Raw genomic sequence first — 20,819 nt, forward strand, 5'->3', positions numbered from 1 at the left:
TTTTTCATTGTATAAAGTTGATACTGAGTAAAAGAATAATGGTGGTCTAAGTTATTCTTTGTGAAAGAAAAATAGTGATTCTATAACTATATACGTATAGTGGAACAACGTGTTTTCGTTATGCAAACGAACCATTGGTTAAAAAAATACGAATAGGATTATGATTTTATTCTAATATTTATCATACTTATAATTTTCATATAACTAATATTAAGTAAATTAAGGTCGTAATATAAGTTGCATAAAAATAAAATAAATTAACCGTTTTCTAACAAGCAAAATAATAAAAAAATTATAGGGTTAAATTAAGAAAATAATCTTTTCATGAAATTTATGTATAAAAAATCGTGCATCGCATGGGTTTACATCTTATATAAAATAAAACTAAACTAAACTAAACGAAACTGAACGGACGTTAGTTAACTTTGCTAACTAGTACTGACATATTCCTTCACTTTTTCCATCAATACAACATTTTATAATATAAAATTCAGCTCTTTCATTTTGTTAGTAGAGATAAACTTGTTTTGTTTATCTCTGATATTAATGGGGGTTTGCTCTAAAACATGATAATTTGATGCGTTAACAATTCACAAAAAAATAATCGTTCCTCCGTTTTCTTTGATTGCACCATTTGTGATTGCACGCTTGCTAATGCATTACTTTAGTCATTAATATCTTAAAACTTAGATTCTACTGTAATACTTCCTCCGTTTCTATTTAACTAACGCGTTTAATTTAAGTACACATATTAAAGAGAGGAGAGAGAATGAGAGACAATGATAAAGCAAGTAGGGTACACTAGTAATCCAAGGTATAAAACTTACCCAAAAAAGAAACGTGTCAACTAAAAATAAACTTCATCAAGAGGATTACGTGTCAACTAAAAAAACTGAGGTATGTATAAAAAGTTTTGTATTTGAAAAGTAGATATCAAAACAAATCTAACTAGATCCACAAACTATATTTTTCCTTACGTACAAATCACAAAAGATGATCAAATGAGATTGTGTGAATAATATAGAAATCTAAACGGTATAAATAAAATAAAAAATAAGTATAAGAGTAACAACTTTCTAGTCATACATTTTACGTAGTAGCTCTCAACTTTCCATGAGATCTGATGGTAACTTGTTAAGTATATATATTACGGAGCACTAATTACAATGAAGGTTTGTACATCTCCAACAAAACGAGAGAGTTAGTTTAAAAAGGAATGCAGGATTCCAGTATCCCTCAAAGCTACAAAAGATTGATCAACTAAGTTTGGGAATCGCCCAACTATGACAGTATACTTTAAGCTTTTCTACACATTATGCAAGAGAATGGTAGCCAAAATGCGTGCCAACGTGACAGCTACTCTTGCGTAAACACTTACTATAAGAGCAATAATTGAGACTTGTGATCAATGGCATTAAAAATGAACGTTCCAGTCATGGGAATAAATTGTTTTGTGATAAGCTGCATGGACAAAGAAAAATGACTAGTTAGAGACAAGATTTTCGCATATGCCCCAACAGCAAATCAGAATGATGGCAACAGCTAATGCGAAGAAAATTCAATATGGCAGTAGCCGAAACTGGTGTGATATGCATTCTATAATGGATGGTTGTTTTTTTTACTTATTATTATTGTTGATGAGAACTGCACATGATAAACAACAGATCTGAGAAACCATTCAGAGGAAAAACACAGTTTGAAGCCATAGAGCTTGACTTGCCAGCGAAGCCAGCAAACGCTAAAGTCATAGCTTTCAAGTGTTCCTCTACTCATATAGCTATAAGATCCAACTCTTGGCACTATGGAACTTGGACAATAACAGAATAAAACCATAAATACTAGACCAATGTAGTATACCTTAATCACTTCCTGTGAAGCAATCCCACCAATGAAAGCAGCGACTGCATGGAGCTCTGCAGCTCCAAACCGGCAAATTTCATAAATGAGATCCTCGGTCAAGATTGAGCCACTACAGCCCATGTCGGTCAATAAGCTTACAGCTAAAGTCTTCAAACGAGATATATCTTCATCTATCTCTCTGCCAAGATGAAGTTGCAACATTATGATCCATTACTAAATTATAACGACATGTATCTATTCCAGAGAGTTCAAGTTACCCGTCAAATTGGCCCGGAAAACTATTATAGTTGGCAGCAAAACGATCTGCAGCTCGCAACAAGATGTAAAACCCAACAGCCATGCTGGTATGAAAAGGGGGAATATATTGTCAAGCATTTTTAAGGAAAAGAATAATGATAAACTTGAATGCAACTAGGCGCATAGCAGCTATTTATTTAGGATGCATATAGGAGGACTAACTGGTATATTCACATGACATTTGATAATTTTTGTAATTTTTATGGTTACAGTGGTATTTTTTTAATGTACTATTATACATGTTTTTTATACTATTAGAATATAGGTTTTCTTAGTAGTACTATATATAGGTAACAGTAGTGGTACAATATTTGATGTACAATTTATATATATCTATTTGTACCACTAGAAAAACATTTATAGTACTAAAGCATTTAATGGTACTATTTACCTATTTAATAATACTATTTACCTATTTAATGGTATTTTATACCAATGTTCATATTTACAACTCATCCACCACTCTTTTGTCTTATTCATGCTATTTACAAGGCAAGTAAATAGCAGTTGTGCGCCAAGAGTTCTCCGACAAACTTAATTTTATTGTATTGCTCCAGCAGCTCATTACACAGCAAATCACACATAAAGTTATAAGGCCCACGGCCATAAATTTCTTACTCCCTAGTCCCTAAGTTTCAAAATAAATGCCCCATTTGACTTTTTTGCACTATTTACATAATCCACTTTGACCAATGTTAATGATTCATACTTCCTCCGTTTTTAATACTTGCAACACACATTTTTGCACGGTATTTACCTTGTAAAAAGTATAACAAAATTCTTATGAATAGTGCATGGGCCTTCATATCCCTAAAAATATTATTTTACATATTTACCCCATTTGATTTCAAAAGCCTTAAAATTGTCTCTTGAATCTCCTAAATTCAATTATTTGCAAATAAAAAAGATGTTTATTCCAATATTTAAAACCACCTTTTACCCTCTCCATTTTTGTTTGTTTTTCCTATTTGGAATTTGATCAATATTTAATACAAAGTATCAAAGAGACCCTAAATTAGTTTTAATATATAAGGTATACAAGAATTATACAATTGTGAGATATCTTATTAAATTTATTTAATTCATCTCAATAAGTACTTAAAAATTATTAGACATTTTTATTTCTTAAACTCGATTTTTTTGCCGTTCACTCGCTAAATCAAAGTAGCTCTACGAAAGTAACACATTTGTCACCTATAAGCAAAAAGTTAAAACAAAGAGTCATGCAAATAAGCATAGGGCATAAAGACCACCGATAATAATTCTTCTCAAAAGATTAGTCATATTGCGTGCATCGCACGCGTTGAAATCCCTAGTTTAAGAAAAGTGGGTCTTACATGATTTAATACACTTAAAATGGGGGTGAGAGATTGCTAGGAGTGTTGAGAGTATTAAAAAAAACAAAGTATATAAGGAAAAATATAATCACGTGGGTACTTGTTAGAATCGTCTCAACATATAGTTTCCGAATATTAAATATTTATAATTTATCCTTATTGATAATTAATGATAGTTTTGGTCAAAGTTCTGCGTTGGGATGCATGGCTTAGTTTAATTAGGGCATTTATTTTGAAACAAAGGGAGTAACATTAAAAATGCAAAGCAATTTTTCCAGAAGTATTCAGATTGCAAAGGATAGATAGTACAAAAACACTGCTTTGTGACAACAAAAATAATACCTATAATCCTCATCTGTCAAATACTTCTGCAACTCGGAAAGGTTAGGAGTGTTGAGCTCCTCTTCGACCATCCGGTATCTGCATACCTAGGAAAATGAAGTATAATTACGACACAAGGAAATTAAGAGTAAAAAAGAAAAGGTTCTTGGATCTAGTGGATCCTCAATGAAAACAATGTTACAACGAAAAGGTTCTTGGATCTAGTGGATCCACATATATGGGCTCAATCATGCTAGATCTCCAACTTATGGAATAACATAACAGCTTCTAACAAGAAGAAAGAGAAATATGCACACTTATTAAAAGAAGCTGCTGCTCAGGAAGCTAAGAGCCTAAGATAATGATTTTTTAGAGGTGGGGAGCAGTATTACTGCTCAGAAAGTTAAAACAATAACATGATGAATACGAAAACTAGCCTTTGACAAAAGTGTACAGAATCTAGTTATACATAGGTGGCTCTAAGTACAGAATCATATTGGACCTGGATTCTGAACGCATTATTGTCAAACAAGCTCCTAATTAAGGGAATCTAGTTCTTTATATAGGTGTCTCTTAGAATAATGCAAGTGATGAGTGGAGCACTGATTACTGATTACTGATTACTGATTACCCTACTACAGAGGTTATGTTAAGGAAAATTTGATCACAGTCCAGTGATGAAGTTTAATTTTTAAACCAGATTCAAATGCTATAAAATGTGGAATCAGTTACCAATTTAATAAACATAATTATTTCATCTTAGAAGAGGCTAGTCTCAGGACATAAATGTATAAAGTAACTCAGAAAATGAAGCTGTTGAAGAAGATCTTGGGAAGCTTAATCAGGAAGGCTTTAACAATATTCAAGTCACTGATACAAGGGCTTTAAAGAAACTGTTGATGGCACAAGAGAAATTACAAGCTAACCCTAAGGATATTGCACTAGCCAACAAAGGCATGAGGCCAAGCTTATAATCAACTTCATCATTATAATATTTCTGTTTCAACAAAAGGTCAATATAAATTGGCTGGTTAATAGGGAGGAAAATACGTAGTACTCGTGTCTTAATAGAGCATGAAAGCCGGAACATCAGAAAATAAATCAATGCAGAGAGGAACGAACAGGGTGAATGGGTCACAGATTATCAGAAGATTCAAGATACTTATGTACAATACTCAGCTGATTTCTTGGATCAAGCAAAAGGTAACAGAAGCAAGAGATAGTAGTGTTAAGAGCCAAATTTGCAGAGGATCAACACACTTTATTAAACTGTCTTTACTGAAAATGATTTTTTTTTTTGTTGAAGACTACTGGAAATTAAATTAATGATACCATTTTTAATATATTCCTCAAACTAAAGCACCAGGATTTAAAAAGATGACTATGGTAGTGATTTCCTTTAAAGCAACTAGGTCAATTATTGGTAATGCTATAACAGGAGCAAATGTGGAAACTTTTCAAAATTAAAAGCTGCTAGATACTGTAAACAAAAGTACTTTTACTATGGTTCAAAAATTTGAAATGAAGTGGGAGATTATAGGCAAATAGCCTAATGTACTGCGACATATATGACTAATATGAGCATAACAAAGCTATTTTATTCTCAACTGCAAAAATTTCTTCCCCAAGGTGGTTTTGTGGCTGGTAGATGTAACATGAATAATGTCCTAGTATGTCAAGGTCTCAAAAACAATAAAGGAAAAATACAACTCAAAGAAGCTGCATGATAATAATAGACCTCAGGAAGGCCTATGATACAGCTAAGTCGGATAATACTATGTAGTTCTCCCAATATATATTATGAGAACTACATAGAACCAATGAATTCTAAATTAAAAAATACAACAAGGCTTTAAGGAATTGAGAGTGTAGTGAGAGACAATCAGGAGGAAAAGTGTAAGCAAAATTGCACATCAATATTCAAAGCAAGATGGTTTACAGTCTAGTGACACAAACAGCAACAGGCACATCAAACAATAACCTACTCCTTTGGTGAAACAGCAACAGGCACGTCAAGCAAAAAGTGAAGTCAGTCACGGTGCTTACAAAGTACAAGAACAGCAAAAGTAAAGCCAGTCACGGTGCTTACAAAGTACAAGAACAGCAAAATCTTATCATACTTACTGTGAGTTTTCTAGCATTCTTGCAAAAACCTTTAACTGTCATCTTGGAAATGCTTTGCAGATCTCTACCAATATTCTTCAGAAGATTTTGCACACGCTTCTCCATAGCAAGAAAGTCAGCTTCAGCCTTAGCCTGGTAAACCTTTTGGAGATTCACGTATTGCCTGACGGGAAATGAAGAGAAGTAAGCAAAACAAATTTGCCACAAGGAATATTAATTGAATATCTTGCTTCAATAAATTTGTTAGTTACTCTGTTGAAGATGTCATATCAGGAATTGATCCTTCAAGCGGAACTTCACCAGCACCTTCGTTAGCAACAAATTCCTGCACCATTACATTAAACAAAAGAGAATAAGAAAAGCAAGGATGCATTATATACACAGTCTGCAAAAATCTCAAACAAACAGCAACTAAAACAACACAAAATCAAGAACCAATGATATATGTACATAGGTCATATGGTTTTTCTAGCCACTAATAATATATGGCAGACTTATATATTGAGATAGAGACTGTTCCATCCAAATGATTTCTATTTAAAACATGTTCAGGAACTTATGTACTCTCTACGAGAAAAATAAAATCTGATTTACTCTATTTCCCTCTGCATAATTCAACTCATCAACTCCAAAAGTGAGAGCACTGACAACAAGACAATTTCCAAACAGCCACTAATGCATAATGCAATTTTAGAGCTCCATTTCCCAATTAACCATTTTGTATGAGGCCAGACAATAAATAATTAGGCACTAATATTGTTTGGGATTCTTATGTTTATCACTTTTTCAAGTAACAAGATTAAAGAGTAAGGAATCATTGAACACAACCATCTAATCGATTGCCTGAAGTATTATGTGCTAGTGCCAAGTGCAATGATAAACATAAGTAAATCTGTCCGAGATACAATCTAACTTATTCCTAGATTCACGTTAATAAGCCATGGAAAATTGAGATAGGGAATATATATTCACTTATGTACAACATTAGTTTTCTGCAAGAGCACAACGAATGAGAAAATATATCACCAAAGCCTATAATATGGATATCGTTAAGATGCGAGAGGAGGAAACTAGGATTAGATCATATCCAGTCTTTAAGATGCATTTTTAAGCAAAATCCCTCAAATGAATTGCATGGGCAGCCTTCATTTTAGCCCACAAATTGAAAGCTTGGTTTATTAATAAAGAAAAAAGGGTGTAACGCACAGATTGGAAGTGATTGACATATTAGTGGTTGCTGATAGACATAATTTGCCGGAGAGACCTCTCTGGTGATTGTCAACATCATCTGCCCCAGTGGTTATCTCTGGTCAAGCTTATTCAAGTTAGTTTACATTCTCTGTCTTCAAAATATGTTGCTCACCCTCTGTTTCTTCGATCTCCATTTATACCTCTTTCTCCATTGTCTCTGTTTTTTTATTGCCTTCATTCTTTCTTGATCCCTTCCCCTCCTCTCTGATCTACCATTTCTCTCTTTCACCTTTTCTTTCTCTTTCTCTGCGAGTACCCTGTACCAGACTACCAGCAGCCCTTTTCTTACCTTTTTACCTGACTAGGCAGTGACATTATATTCACATGACCCATATTTAACTATTTCTCTCCCTTTTCAATTATGTGAGTACACAGTGGGACATGGGCCTATGTATAATTTAAAAATAAATAACATAACTTTTCGTTTTTTAATTTGAAAATTTAATTTTATTGTATTTTGATAAGGAACTCATTAACTGAATAATAATACAGTGGGAGATACGTGCTCCTTGTGTCCCAAGGCACATGCCTTGCACCTAGGCTCAAGAGACTTTTTGCCTAGGCTCTAGGGACCTTCTACGCATCACATCTATTAACAATACAGCTATTAAATGCACAGTTGAATTAGCTACAAAAGGTAGCAGTCAGAAGCTCTGACTACTAGCGAGTGACATCAAGCAGAAGATGACATACAGGAAAAGAATAATAGCTGTCTATAAACCTACCTGAACACCAGGATGCAAGATCAAGAATCTAAAAATATAATGTTATCTTATCATAGCATAATTTTCACAAACAAATATACAGCAAAACTTAAGTACAATATTAATATGAACTGAAGCATATAATTATATCCTAATTCTAAGTATACAGATAAGGTAGTCAAAAAACATAGAAAGTACTTGTCTCTGAAACAACTCAACAGATTACCAACCTTCAAGGCCGCCACCATCACCCAAAAATCAGATGAATCGGAATTAATTTCAGCAGAACTGTCTTTCAGTATTTGCATCAGATTTGGACCTATAAGTTGAAAAGAGATACAGCTCATAAGAATAATTGAACCAACTAAACTTTTAATCCAAAACTCAAATTTCAAACAAGAAATTTTATATAAGACCAAATTCTGACATCAAATGTGTTTGTATATCTGATCAGTATGGTGGCAGACTGTCTCTATGTATATATGGTCCTTGCATGGATTTGGCCAATTACTTTCTGCCACCCATGTCTTACTCCCTTATTTCTTCATTTTTCTTTTTCTTGGATCTAGATTCTAGATATCAGAAATAAGACATGGTAATTCATTTTTGGTCGTACAATGAGCAAAAATTTTCTTCTAACCAAATTTTTTGGCAATTACAATTCTACTGCTATTTACAGCACAATAAGGTGTCCTCAAAAAAAAAAAAAAAAAAAAAAAAAAAAAAAAAAAAAAAAAAAAGATCAAATTTTTTCTAAGCCTTTCAATCACTCACAAATACAATCATGAGATATTTCACATAATACTTCTAGAGCTAATACCCAATCGGAGGGCTTAAAAAAAAAAAAAAAAAAAAAAAAAAAAAAAAAAAAAAAAAAAAAAAAAAAAAAAGGAAGAACATGATCCCTGAAAAAACAACAGTTTTTCAAAGAACCCTACAATGTTTTGCCCAACAAATTCTCTAAAGATTTGAAGCATAACTAACAAGCAACAGGGCACAACTTAGAAAGACCTAATAACCTCAACCAAACCATCCATAAAAAGGGCAAAACAAGAGAAGACACTTACTATTAAATCCACCCTACAGTACACAAATTCAAGAGACCAATGCAAAGCTTAGATCAAATTCCAATTTATAACAGACCAAAGCAATAAACCAGACTGCACATATAATTTATACATTACAAAGGTAGGCACGACAAATACCTTCTATAGACACATCCAGCAGCTCATTCATCAAACAAACATAATTCTATTGACTCTGTAGAAAAGAAGCTTAAAAAGGGCCCTATACAAGTTCTCAAAATTGGTCCCTTAACTCATACTTAAATATAAATACATAATTTACGAACTTAACAAATTCCAGTAAATTAAGAAAACAGTCGTCAATTGCATGAACATAAAGAACAACATGAGATGATTAAAAATAATCAATCAAGAAAATAAGCCAGAAGGAATTTATTGGCAGTTGCTGCACTGACAGTGTGATAGATTAGTGGGTTTATTTCGAAATTCCAATTGTCTAGTTTACAAGAAATATCACAGATCTGGAGAGGTAAGTAGTATCTTTACCTCAGTCCCCAGCAGTTCAACAATGATTTCAAGAAGCAGGGGTCTCAAAGCTCATACACACACCTAATTTATGTTTATCACATAAAACTAAACATCAAAAATCTGGGGGCCTGTGTGATCGCACAAGTTGCGCCACCTTGGACCCATGACAAGGTGATGTTCATAAACACCATATTATGGAAACCAATAACACCCTCATATATCAGAGCAATTTGGGATCTGATTCCAAGCTAGACTAGCAAAACTCTTTAAGAATTTTAATAAACTGTGCCAACGTTAATAGTAGCTAGGCTTTGATAGAAAAGATTAACATACATATACACACCAGTGTAGATCTATTGCATCACGTGGCAGTGTGGCATAGCATAATGAAAAACAGTAGTCTCAATTTCAGTACAATAGTATACATTATTGCTCATGTAGCAAGAACAATTGATGTAGCAGAGAAGTAATTACTCACTGATTCCTCGAGGAGCAAAGAGCTTAAAGGAGGCATCAACAGCTTCTTTGTAGTTATCTTCATCAAGACCAATCGTCTTTGATTTGAGAAGATCCTAAGGTGTGTTATAGATAAGATAAAGACTATTAAAAGAAAATTCTCATATAAAAATCAAAATTAAATTAAATAAGCAGAAAATTACAAAAATAAGGAAGAATTCTTCAACAAAATGCAATGTCAAGTAATTAAAAAAATATATTTTACAAATCAAATTTGACAATAATCAAACCTTGAACTCTTTTTTCTCTTCTCTAGTTGATGGAAGGGCACCACCGTGACTTTGAGCCCATTCCTCAGCCACTTTTACAAGAATCACAACATAGGGTATGTGCTTGTGAGAAACCGGATCTTGCACATTTATATCAATAGATTCTACAAACCTGTATCCATAAAACAGTAAGCATTCAGCATAGGAAATGACAATCATAATTCATATATCACCCAACCCAAACAAGACCATGTATTAAATCTAATGCCACCTTTTCTTTTCTTTTCTTTTCTTTTTTTTTTTCCCTATGTGCCACCAAGGGGATGTGACTCATGAACATGTACAAAAGTAGGATTGTAAGTCTGTCAAAAATTAAGACTTCTAGCTCTTATATAACAATTTATCAAAAATTAAGCCACAAATAATGTAAGTCTGTCATGGTTGCATAGCTACAAGAATCGTGAAATTATGCATTCACAGGCAATACAGTAGAGCTTATTTAGGAGACATGATTAACTCAACAGAAAATACCACCTCTTGAGCTCTGGCCATGGATTATTTAACCGAAGATCATCCAAGAAATGGTCAGGCTTAGATTCAATCACAGTGTGCTCCTGATACCAAGACAAGCAAAAAGATAGTAAGGTCATATCCGAGTGAAATTTAATAATACAAGAAAGTTTTTTTCCACAAATTTTATTGCAAAATACTCTACTTCACTAGATTCAGAATGCAGCAGTAGTAAGAAGTTAGGCTCATACAGTTTTTTTTTAGTTGAATCCCATTTCCAAACAGGGCTAAGTAAAAGCAGAATTGGGCTCCCAAGAAACCCAAATGGCTTCTAAAGACTTTAAAAACGAAATCTACAATTTGCAGCTTCTTAAAACAGTCTCTCAAGGAACTCAAAATTCCATTTAATGAAACTATTGCAGGACTATAATAACCCAATGAAAACAGGAAAAGACCACTTATGTTCTATTTATTTCCTCAGTTTATCCCCTTCTTCTTTTTCGAAAGTGTTCTCCAAGAACCTACTGACTTTTCTCTCTTCTCAACCTCCACCATGGACTTCCTTTGTCCGTAACCACCATGAGTCCATGACATAAGTTAGACCACCCACCACAACCAGTTTTTCTGCAACCTGCTACAGCCAGCAATCCTGGGCTTTGGATGTTTTTAAGTGGGGAAATTTTAATTAATTGAGAGACAAAGAGAGTAAGGAAGGTGATGTTGCAGTGATCATTGGAGAGAGAAAATAGATGGGTTAATGTCAGGTTATTCAAGTACTATTCCGTACATCCAATGAATAGTTTGAACACTTTCCATGTTTACCACTTTACCCATCCCAGTATAGTTTGAACACTTCCTTTTTCAGTAAGGTTCCATCAATCATGAACTATTTCTTACCTTCCTTTTGAGCCCACAATCTTTATACCAAACCTACTTTTTCATTAAAAATAACTACATTGATTCCCCACTAACTACCATCACACCGACTTTTATATTAAATTAACAATTGATCATCCAACCACAATTTATCGCCTAAAATTAAATGCAGTAAAAAGTGTACGCATAATTTTCGGACAGGAGTATATAATTGTTTTTCATGTTCCTAAGGGAAAAGTTGTTTATGAAATTTGGTTTTCGGGTGTGATAATGGAAGGCCTCCAATCATTTTCAACCCACTCAAAACCAAAGTAAATGCTGGGTGAAATGTTAATTGATACATATATAAAATAAACACATTTGTCAATTATTGGAAAACGAATATGCAATCAGAACAAACACAGTCAAGGTGTGACCAGAAAAAACAATTGCATTATACAAAAAGAATACACCATCAGAATCAATACATATTTTCAATATATATTTCAAATTTTGGCTACTCAATCCAAAAACAACTAAATAGAAAATTCCACAAATAAGAATACCAATCATCATCCATTATATGAGTATTCCCATCCACGGTAAATTTTATACCATTGGATGTTGGGAAAAAGTTATACCATGGAACATTACCATGGTATAAATGAGATTTTACCAAAAGATGGAATCCATGCATATTTAAGAAGTTAGCACACTTTAGATAAATACATAAACAGCATAAATATCAAAACTTCTAAGCCTTACCTTTACACTAACACGTACAAGGCCAGTTAGGCCATAAGATCGAGCAAATACTAACATCACATTAGCCTCCCTGCAGATTCTATCCAGCTTTATCATCTTGTCTTCCACCAACTGTACGATAATGTAACTTTTTCAGGAATATGTTACAACATCAATATTAACATACAGCAAGGACTGATACCAAAGGTTTAACCAACTTAAGCAATAAGTGAGACTGATGCATACATCATCAGAAAAGGTATATGAGAATTACAAACTTCAAACTTCATAAGAGAAAATAACTTCAAACATCACAAACATTTCATGATTACTTACTATTACCATCATTCAACACATCAATACCCTTCACTTTGGACCACAATTAGACATTTACTTCTTAGCATAAGATGAAGTGAAAGATTAGATCATTAAAAAAAATTCCTCCTTGCTCCATGTAATCCAAGCTAATCATGAACTGTGATTTTCATATTTAGTTGCATTGCAATTTGCACACAGTACTCAAATTACAGAAATGATATTGGGTAAGTGCAGAGGAGGGAAAGAGATTTAGGTTAGGTTACAAGGCATAAATGGCTCTTGATAGGGGCATGGACAAAAATAGAGTCCATTTTGGTGGAAAAGAGCAAGGCTGGCTGACATGGTTTCAAGTATCTGCTGATAAGAAATGTGCCAACTGAGATGTATCTAATTACCAACTTGCAGAATCTTTATCCACTAAGTTATAAAGTTCCATCATGTGTCAGCCAAAACAACTAACAATGAGCCAATATGAAGCCAATATAGGCCTATAGACAGACAACAAAACATTCTACATCAACAGAACTATTATATGCAGCACCGTTATTGCATCCATCAAAGTGGCAACTGTGGATAGGAATGGTGGCCCTTATTTTTTGTGGTGGTGATGGTGGTATTGAAACTGAATAAATCTAACTGTCTAAAAAGTGGGAAGACAATATTTCAGGAAAACTAATTAGAAAAATTGGGAAAGTAGAAAACAGCTAGAGCCAAACCCTTGCAAAAGCAAATGATCTGTGATTGTGGTTAGGGAATTTTGACATCATGATACAGCAACAAAAATCAGTACAATGCGGCACAAAAGTACATATTTAATTATTATGTTAAAGATGCTAAATGAAAATTCACATCCATTTCACACAGATTGATAGGTAAATTATAACATAAAAAAGTTGTAAAGAAGATGCCAGCTGTGAATTCATAAAATAGTGATCAAATTTCTGCCCTCTCCCTCTCCCCCTCTCCCTCCCTCCCCCTCTCCCTCTCCCCCTCCCCCCCCCCCCCCCTCCCTCCCTCCCTCCCTCTCTCTCTGCCTTTGAGAACTCCGGTGTCAACATACAGCCAGCTAGTAGTTATCACCAACATAGCAGACCTGTAAACCAACTCAATTTTCTAGCTTCAAAAGCTTTAAATGCCTTTGCACTTCCTATCCCTTGTTCATTTCTATGATTTGCACACAGCTTCATTTTTTTACCCTTGATTTTATATATGAACTTTTTTTAGTCATGAATCTCATGCTATAGAATCAATAACCCTTAAATAAACTTACTGAACTTATATTTCCTAACCTTGTACACAAACTTTAAGCTAGCTAGCTCAATTAAAGAAATATATTTTATAATAAATTTCTAAATTACACTATGCGTGAATAGGCCCCATGACCTAGTTGAATGTGGGATTTGGCGTAAAATATTCGGAACATTTATCACTAACCTAAGGTCAATAAATCTATGGTAATAATTATTTACCAATATAATTAAAGAAGCACTAACCCTTTACGTTACCCATTGAATAAAGAGGATTATTTCATAGTAATAGTCTTCATTTCCAATGAGTGTCACTTATCTTTGACTCACAGGCATTTTCATGATTTTGCCTAGAATCATGACACACGAACAGAGAAGAAAGGCATTATAACAGAATGATACAAATTAATCTAGTGTAGGTAAAATCTATGTTACATGGACATGGCATTTTTGCAGTCATACCCGGGTCAACACGACCCGACACGGATCCGGTATGAAATCCGTTTCGGATACGTCATCTGGTCAGGTACGACAATGTCGTCGAAGAAGAGGAGTCGGGAACTTGGGACATTCATGGCGGCCATGAATGAGCTTAGAGAGAGGGAGAGGAAGAAGAAGGTTTTTTACTTTTTTTTTTTCATTTTAATGTCATTTCCTGTTGGTAAATTGTTAAAGTAAAATGATACAAGGGATAAATTTTTTTTTTTTAATGTTTATAGCTGTAAGCCTGTAAAAGTAATGAGGTTTTTTTTTTTTGGTATGCACAACAAGAAGTTGAAAATCATGTGTTGTAGTCCACAATTCCACGTAGTAGGGTAATGGCTGTAAAAGGCTTCACCTTCTTTAATGTAAAATTAAATAAATTTTTGTCTCCCCAAACAAGACTAACTGTATTTTTTAAAATTATTATGTTAAAAAATTTATTACCGTATCTTGTACCCGTGTCCAAAGATAAGATGGTGTCTCCGTATCCTAAGTTTTTGAAAATGACGTATCGGATACTCGGATCCGTACCCATATTGGATACTTGAACTTGTGTCCATGTAACATAGGGTAAAATCTTAAAATAGTCTGAGACAAACACAAAATATGTCCATCTTATCATGCATTCATTTACTCAATAAGATGTTAATATGTAACATGTTTCACACCCCTCTTTCTTCTCCTACCCATTCTCTATGCACTAAGGTGTATTTGTTTCAGCAACTTGTTTCCTAGCTTTTGATTTTTGGTTACCTTCCATGAATATCTTCTTTCTTCATTAAGTTTTGTTCTCTTAATAATTTGCAAATATATTGTACAAGGAGATGCTATGTAAATCTAAAAATAAATAAAAATAACTTTAGTACACCATTACATAAAGACAGTTGCACAACATGCGCTTACAAACAAAAGATTAGAAAACATAAAATGGAAATCCATAACAAGCATGTTATGCCAGGTACATTAGTTGATATCTCAAGAAACACCTTAAATCATTCTTTAATAGTTGATGATCAAGAAAAAGCACAATTAAAAGCTGGATGAGAATGCATACCTGCGTAGCTATCACCAAGGTAAATTGTGAAAAGAATGATGGATTTGACTCAATTAACTTCTCAGGTACTTCTTCAATAAACTTTGCATTCACAGCATCATTGAGCTCTTGCAGGAATGCACAGACACATTTTGCCTTTGATTCACCAAGACTGGTTTCATCCACTAGACATCCCATAAGAAACAATTAGAAAGCCAATGTATACTAAATAGAAAAGAAAAGGAAGTTTGTTACTCAGAACACACCGATATAAAGAGAAGCAATAGTCATGAACCATCAAACTACCATGAGGAAAGGAAAAGCTTAAGCAAAATAGTATTGAACAGTATTTACAGAAGTAAAGACAAATTACTCATACATCCAAGATATCCTGAGAAATATATACCAACAAAATGTAAGAGATACAATGCATTACAGCAAAGAACAACAAAGAGCCCTAAATGTTGATATGGTGCTTTGTGTATGCTTAATTTTCCTATTATAATCTTTAAAACTTCATATACTTACAGAATTATTCAGTTAAACCAGGGCATTAGCAGCTTCAAGCATAACAAGATGAAAGCCGCAGATCAAAGATTAGCTAAATTCTAAGACAAATTTGTCATCAGTCCAGAAATTGTAATATGATTTTTAACACAATTGTGTTTAACAATGCAGTTACTTACGACAGTTGCACCCAAAAGAAGGTATCATAAGGCAAAAAAGGAGATAAAATTTTCAGAATGGGAGAGAAGAATACCCATGAAGTTATTTCCAAGATCACCCAGTTCGACCTTTGATCCATCAACCACAGTGATGCTGCCAGTCCCACCAAGAACCAAATTCTTCAAAGTTTCAGACCCAGTAGGTCCACAATTCAGCAAACAGACAGTCGCTTTTTCCAATGCTGCTTGTCCTTGCTCACCCCATATCCTGCAGCCAGTAATTGCTATTACCTCTTGCCTTTCTCAGCAAACTAATTGTGAAGTTGCAATAGAAATAAGATCTTTCACAACATTGGTCTCAAGTATAGGATACAAAGTTAAGTGTACCTACATTTGCACGTCAATATAGCCAATGGTACGAGGTGAAAAATGAGTTAACCTTGAATCTGAGTTAAGTATTCTCTTACTCTTCAACTAAACACCTCTTTGGCCTTATTATCTTCAGTCTTCGCCTTAATTTTGCTGAAACTTCAATTAATTTTATTGATTGAACTTTATTTTTCCAATAAAACTTGACTTTGAGTAATACTTGATTTTTATTTATTCAATGTGTATTTGTTCTCTTCAGATACTGATTTTTAATGATCAAATTTATCAAAAACTAATATTTACTGAACAAAACTGATTTTTACTAAATGAAACTATTTATAACTGATTAAAAGATGTGAGCTTGATTTAACTGATTCATCCTAAATAATACTCAGCATAATTTTATTTTATTTTTAAAGGTTAAAAGAACAGATACTTATGCTAACAAATAAAACAACGAAAATTTCAAATAGTCCAGGAAATATATGAGGAAATTGAATTTAAATTGCAGATTAAACAAAATTATGAGCACAATCAACCATGAAATCATCAAATCTTCTAGCACACACCCAAATACCCAATTGAAAATTCAATAAGAATAAAACAAAACATGTAAGAAATTCAACAATTTACAACACCAAAAATGCTCAATCACCTAATGATTATCAAAAAAACCAAACTCAAAATTCGTCAATAAAAACAACAATTCAAGAATAATGGAGTTAAGAAGATGTAATACCGAAGTTGTCGATCGTATTTGACTTTAGGTTCTGCCATTGATTATAGAAATCGGGTAGCTTGAAGCAGCAAGGCCTGGGTTTTTGGCTTGCTTGTAACGCAGTTTTTTGAGATGTTGTAATGTGTTGAACTTGAACTTGAACTCGAACTCGAACACGGGTGCGACCGTGAGTGAGAAGCAGTATATGCGTTTGGTTTAGATGAGCAAAGAACAAATGCAAACTGTAATCGTTGCCGGAATAGTCAGAGGGTGTTGAGCGATGGTGGAGGCCGTCTTTGAGAGAGCAAGTGAGCGACTGGGGGTTTATTGAAACGAAGTATATAAGTCACCCTTCAAAAAAAAGAAAAACCAAATATATTTTAGGAAAATTTGATTCCCATGATCCCACCTTTTGATTTTTATTCAATATTTCATCTTTATAGGCGATTTTCTTCTATTGATCCCTAATCTGTTGGTAACCGGTTTTGATGGATAAATATGTTACGTGTCACTTTGTGATTGGTTGAAATTAAAAAAAAAAAAAAAGAGAGAAACTAAAAAATTTAAAAGAATAAAAAGAATAAAAAATACCTCAGCCACTCAAACCCCCACGCCACCCCATCCTAAACTCCCGCAACCGTCCCTTCCCACCCCCTCCACCCTCCGGAAGCCCCTTCCCCATCCCCACCACCACCGAAATCTTCCCCGGCCCTCTCCACGACCCACCCAACGACAACGCCCCCTCCCCGAAATCAATGGAGTCGTTACCCCTGTCATCGTCCTCAAAACTAGACGATAATGGCGACGAAGTTGCAGGTCTCATTCCTCACGCTTCAAAGCAACCTCATTCACCCTTGATCGTCTTCACAAGGTCAGTCTCTTTCTTTGAATTTCTCCATTTCTGACTTTTAAAGGTCTAATTTTTACGGCATTGATTTTTGAAATTCTAGAGGTACTTCAAGTTGATACGGAGAACATTCGGCAGCGGTTGCTGGAGCCGGGAGAGGGGAGAGCAAAAGATCCCGGTAGCGGAGGGGGTGGGAAGGGACGACTGCCGGAAATTGGGATGGGGTGGAGTGGGGTTTGGATGGCTGGGCATTTTTTGCTTTTTAAAAAAAAATTAATTTTTTTCTTTTTTAATTTTTTAGACAAATCATATAATAACACGTGTCACTTAAATTAAAAAGAAATTTTTTTTACCCAATGTACAGGTAATCGGTCACAAGGGATCATTAGAAGAGAATCTCATATAAAGGTGGGATTATTAGATAATAATCAAAAGGTGGATTATTCACAGCGAGCCGGCTAAAGGTGGGATTATTAGAATCAATTTTTCCTTTATTTTAATATAAAGATTTATCTGTAAATAACCACCTCTCAAAGCGAGGATTTCTTAGCCTTCGCTTTGTGTCAAAAACAAAAAAAAAAACCACCTCCTAAAGGGAGGATTTCTTAGCCTATGCTTTGTGTAAAAAAAAAAAACACCTCTCAAAGCGAGGATTTCTTAGCTCAACTTAGGACTAATCTAACTTTTAAAAATAAAAGGAAATTGGAAAAGCAGAATAAAAACAAAAAAAAAAACTGTAAAAGAGAGGGGGACTTGTTGTCAGTAAGCACCATCCTTTTCCTCCCTAAATTTTCACTAGCATTGAGTAATCCGCCACATAAATCATGATTTTTCCTCCCAAATTTTCGACAAAAATTTATTGGAATTCCCACCCTATTGCTGAAGACACACCACAAGAAACGCACCAAATTGTTAATTGAAGCTGCCAAAGGAAAAATAACCCCAAAAGTTTGGGGGTGAAAAAGTGAAGCCCTAATTAGCGAAATGGATTTTGGTAATTGGGTGAACAAACAAAGTGAGATCATTGAGGTTAGTATTTATTTGTACATGATTAATTATGTACCGTAATTGTGAATTTAGTTCGTAATTGTTCAAAAATTGGTTAAGTTATTGTTGAAATTCGTTAATTATGTAGTCAAAAAATGAAAAATAAGATTGATTTAGTATATATGAACGTTTGCTTGTTATTTATAAGTTGTAATCAACTGGAATTTGGAATAGGCAAATGGAATTTGTAATAGGCAATTGGGACTTAATTTGTATTTGATTAGGAAAAATATAAAGATGCTAATTTATAAGGACTTCCAATTTATGTGGTTTGATTTGTGTTATATTAAAGCCATATATGTCTATATATCCAATTAAATGAAGATTCTCCAATATTTTGCTTGAGTATAGTTCCGGTTCTGATGTCCCTGTTGATTAGGGGATTTTCCCCGCCCAATCACAATATGCCACGTGGACCAATTAGGCCCTGCCATGTGTTCGCCACATGGACCAGCTAGGGCCTGCCACGTGTCAAGCAGTAATCAGTCCAACTTGGACCAATCGTGCCACGCCACGTGGCCTGCTGTATGTCCACCTAGGAAACCGGCCACCTAGGCCCAGTTTCTGGGAAAAGCCCAATCAGCACTAGGTTGACCTAAACCTAGGATTGGGCACGCATCCTGAGACTATAAATACTGTAATTAAGCCTCCATTTAAGGGGATTCAGAAATAATTACTCTCACCTAGAGAAGCCTAAACACACTGATCACTCCTTCCCTTGAGGAACCAGATCTCCCACCTTTACTTTTCCGCACTTTTTCACTCCTCAAACAAGTACTAACTTGATCGTCGGAGGCGGAGCTCCTACCACCCGGAGTCTCCGTTGTTTTGCAGGTATAGGCGCAAGGATACCAGTCCCGGAATTGTAACTCTCCTGTAGGACACCAGAAAACCCCGAAACATTTTGGCGTCGTCTGTGGGGAAAGTACTTTCGAGATGGCATCACAGTTTGTACCGAATCAAAGCGAGAAGCGTCCTATGGACGATCCTCAGGTCTACACTGACCAGGATACTGACAATGAGGTCGAGGTCGAGACTCACACGGCCTCAAACGGGACCTTAAGAGCTCGACGAACTCGTCCCTCCGAAAGGAAGGATCGACGGGATTGCCTGGCTGGATCTAGTAAACCAGCCGGCCAGCCGCTTGATCATCAACAGGCGGCTGAGGGATCTGCCCTCATCACTAGAAGCGAACTCATGACCTTCATGAATAGCTTCAAAGGGGAGATCCAGGATCTTATCAATAAGAGGACGCCTGTTCCACCAAAGGAACAGTCGGCCAGAAGACCCTCTCAATCTGGGAGGAAGAAGCCTGTAAAGGATCGGGAGGCGACTCCTTACCCTAAGCCTAGGGAGTGGGAGCCGCCGGTGATCGATCTAACTAAGTACCGCTTCCCTTCTCCAGGGAAGAGGAAGCCCATCCGTCATGTTCAGCCGGATGGGTCGAAGAAAACATATTCTGATGCTCGAATGTTGCTAGAGCAGAAGAAGAATGACCGACTATCAGAGTCGGCCTCTACGTTTGATTTTCAAGACGGTCTCCACAATACCTCCTTGAGGTATTCAAAATCAAATTATGAGAGCCAGACAGGCGGTACCTCCTACCGGTCCGGCTCCCAGAAAAATCAAGCGGCCCCGTATGTGCCACCCCAGCCATACGTGCCGCAACCCCAATATTTCATGCATCCTACTCTCTTTGGAGGATAGGAGGCAAGAAATGTCCAACCTTTGGACTGGCAACTTAGGTTGCTTAGACTTGAAGAACGGCCATCCGCCTTCTCCAAGGAGATAATTGAGGCTGCCCAGCCGGC

At 35.1% G+C, this 20,819-nt stretch overlaps 1 protein-coding gene across 1 annotated transcript; it reads right to left on the bottom strand.

Moving 5' to 3' along the window:
• Window positions 1–1,016: 1,016 nt before the first annotated feature.
• On the bottom strand, window positions 1,017–17,723 carry LOC110688240 (NEDD8-activating enzyme E1 regulatory subunit AXR1-like). The gene is made up of 14 exons (XM_021864963.1): window positions 17,136–17,723; window positions 16,123–16,295; window positions 15,384–15,547; window positions 12,303–12,413; window positions 10,707–10,786; window positions 10,194–10,344; window positions 9,926–10,019; window positions 8,125–8,213; window positions 6,191–6,264; window positions 5,940–6,102; window positions 3,837–3,922; window positions 2,118–2,201; window positions 1,858–2,038; window positions 1,017–1,461 (listed from the first exon to the last, which is right to left on the bottom strand). The coding sequence occupies exons 1-14, from the start codon at window positions 17,171–17,173 to the stop codon at window positions 1,378–1,380; spliced, it is 1,572 nt and encodes a 523-aa protein (XP_021720655.1). The 5' UTR covers window positions 17,174–17,723; the 3' UTR covers window positions 1,017–1,377.
• Between the last annotated feature and the right edge of the window lie 3,096 nt (window positions 17,724–20,819).

Source organism: Chenopodium quinoa, unplaced genomic scaffold (assembly GCF_001683475.1).
Source record: "Chenopodium quinoa cultivar QQ74 unplaced genomic scaffold, ASM168347v1, whole genome shotgun sequence".
NCBI lineage: Eukaryota > Viridiplantae > Streptophyta > Magnoliopsida > Caryophyllales > Amaranthaceae > Chenopodium > Chenopodium quinoa.

Coding starts and splice junctions, on each gene's coding strand:
- LOC110688240 (XM_021864963.1), bottom strand. CDS start 17,173: ATGGCAGAACCTAAAGTCAAATACGATCGACAACTTCG. Junction 6,265..8,124: donor TGATGGTGGCGGCCTTGAAG/GTTGGTAATCTG, acceptor GTAATGGTGCAG/GAATTTGTTGCTAACGAAGG. Junction 2,202..3,836: donor TTGACAGATGAGGATTATAG/GTATTATTTTTG, acceptor TTTTCATACCAG/CATGGCTGTTGGGTTTTACA.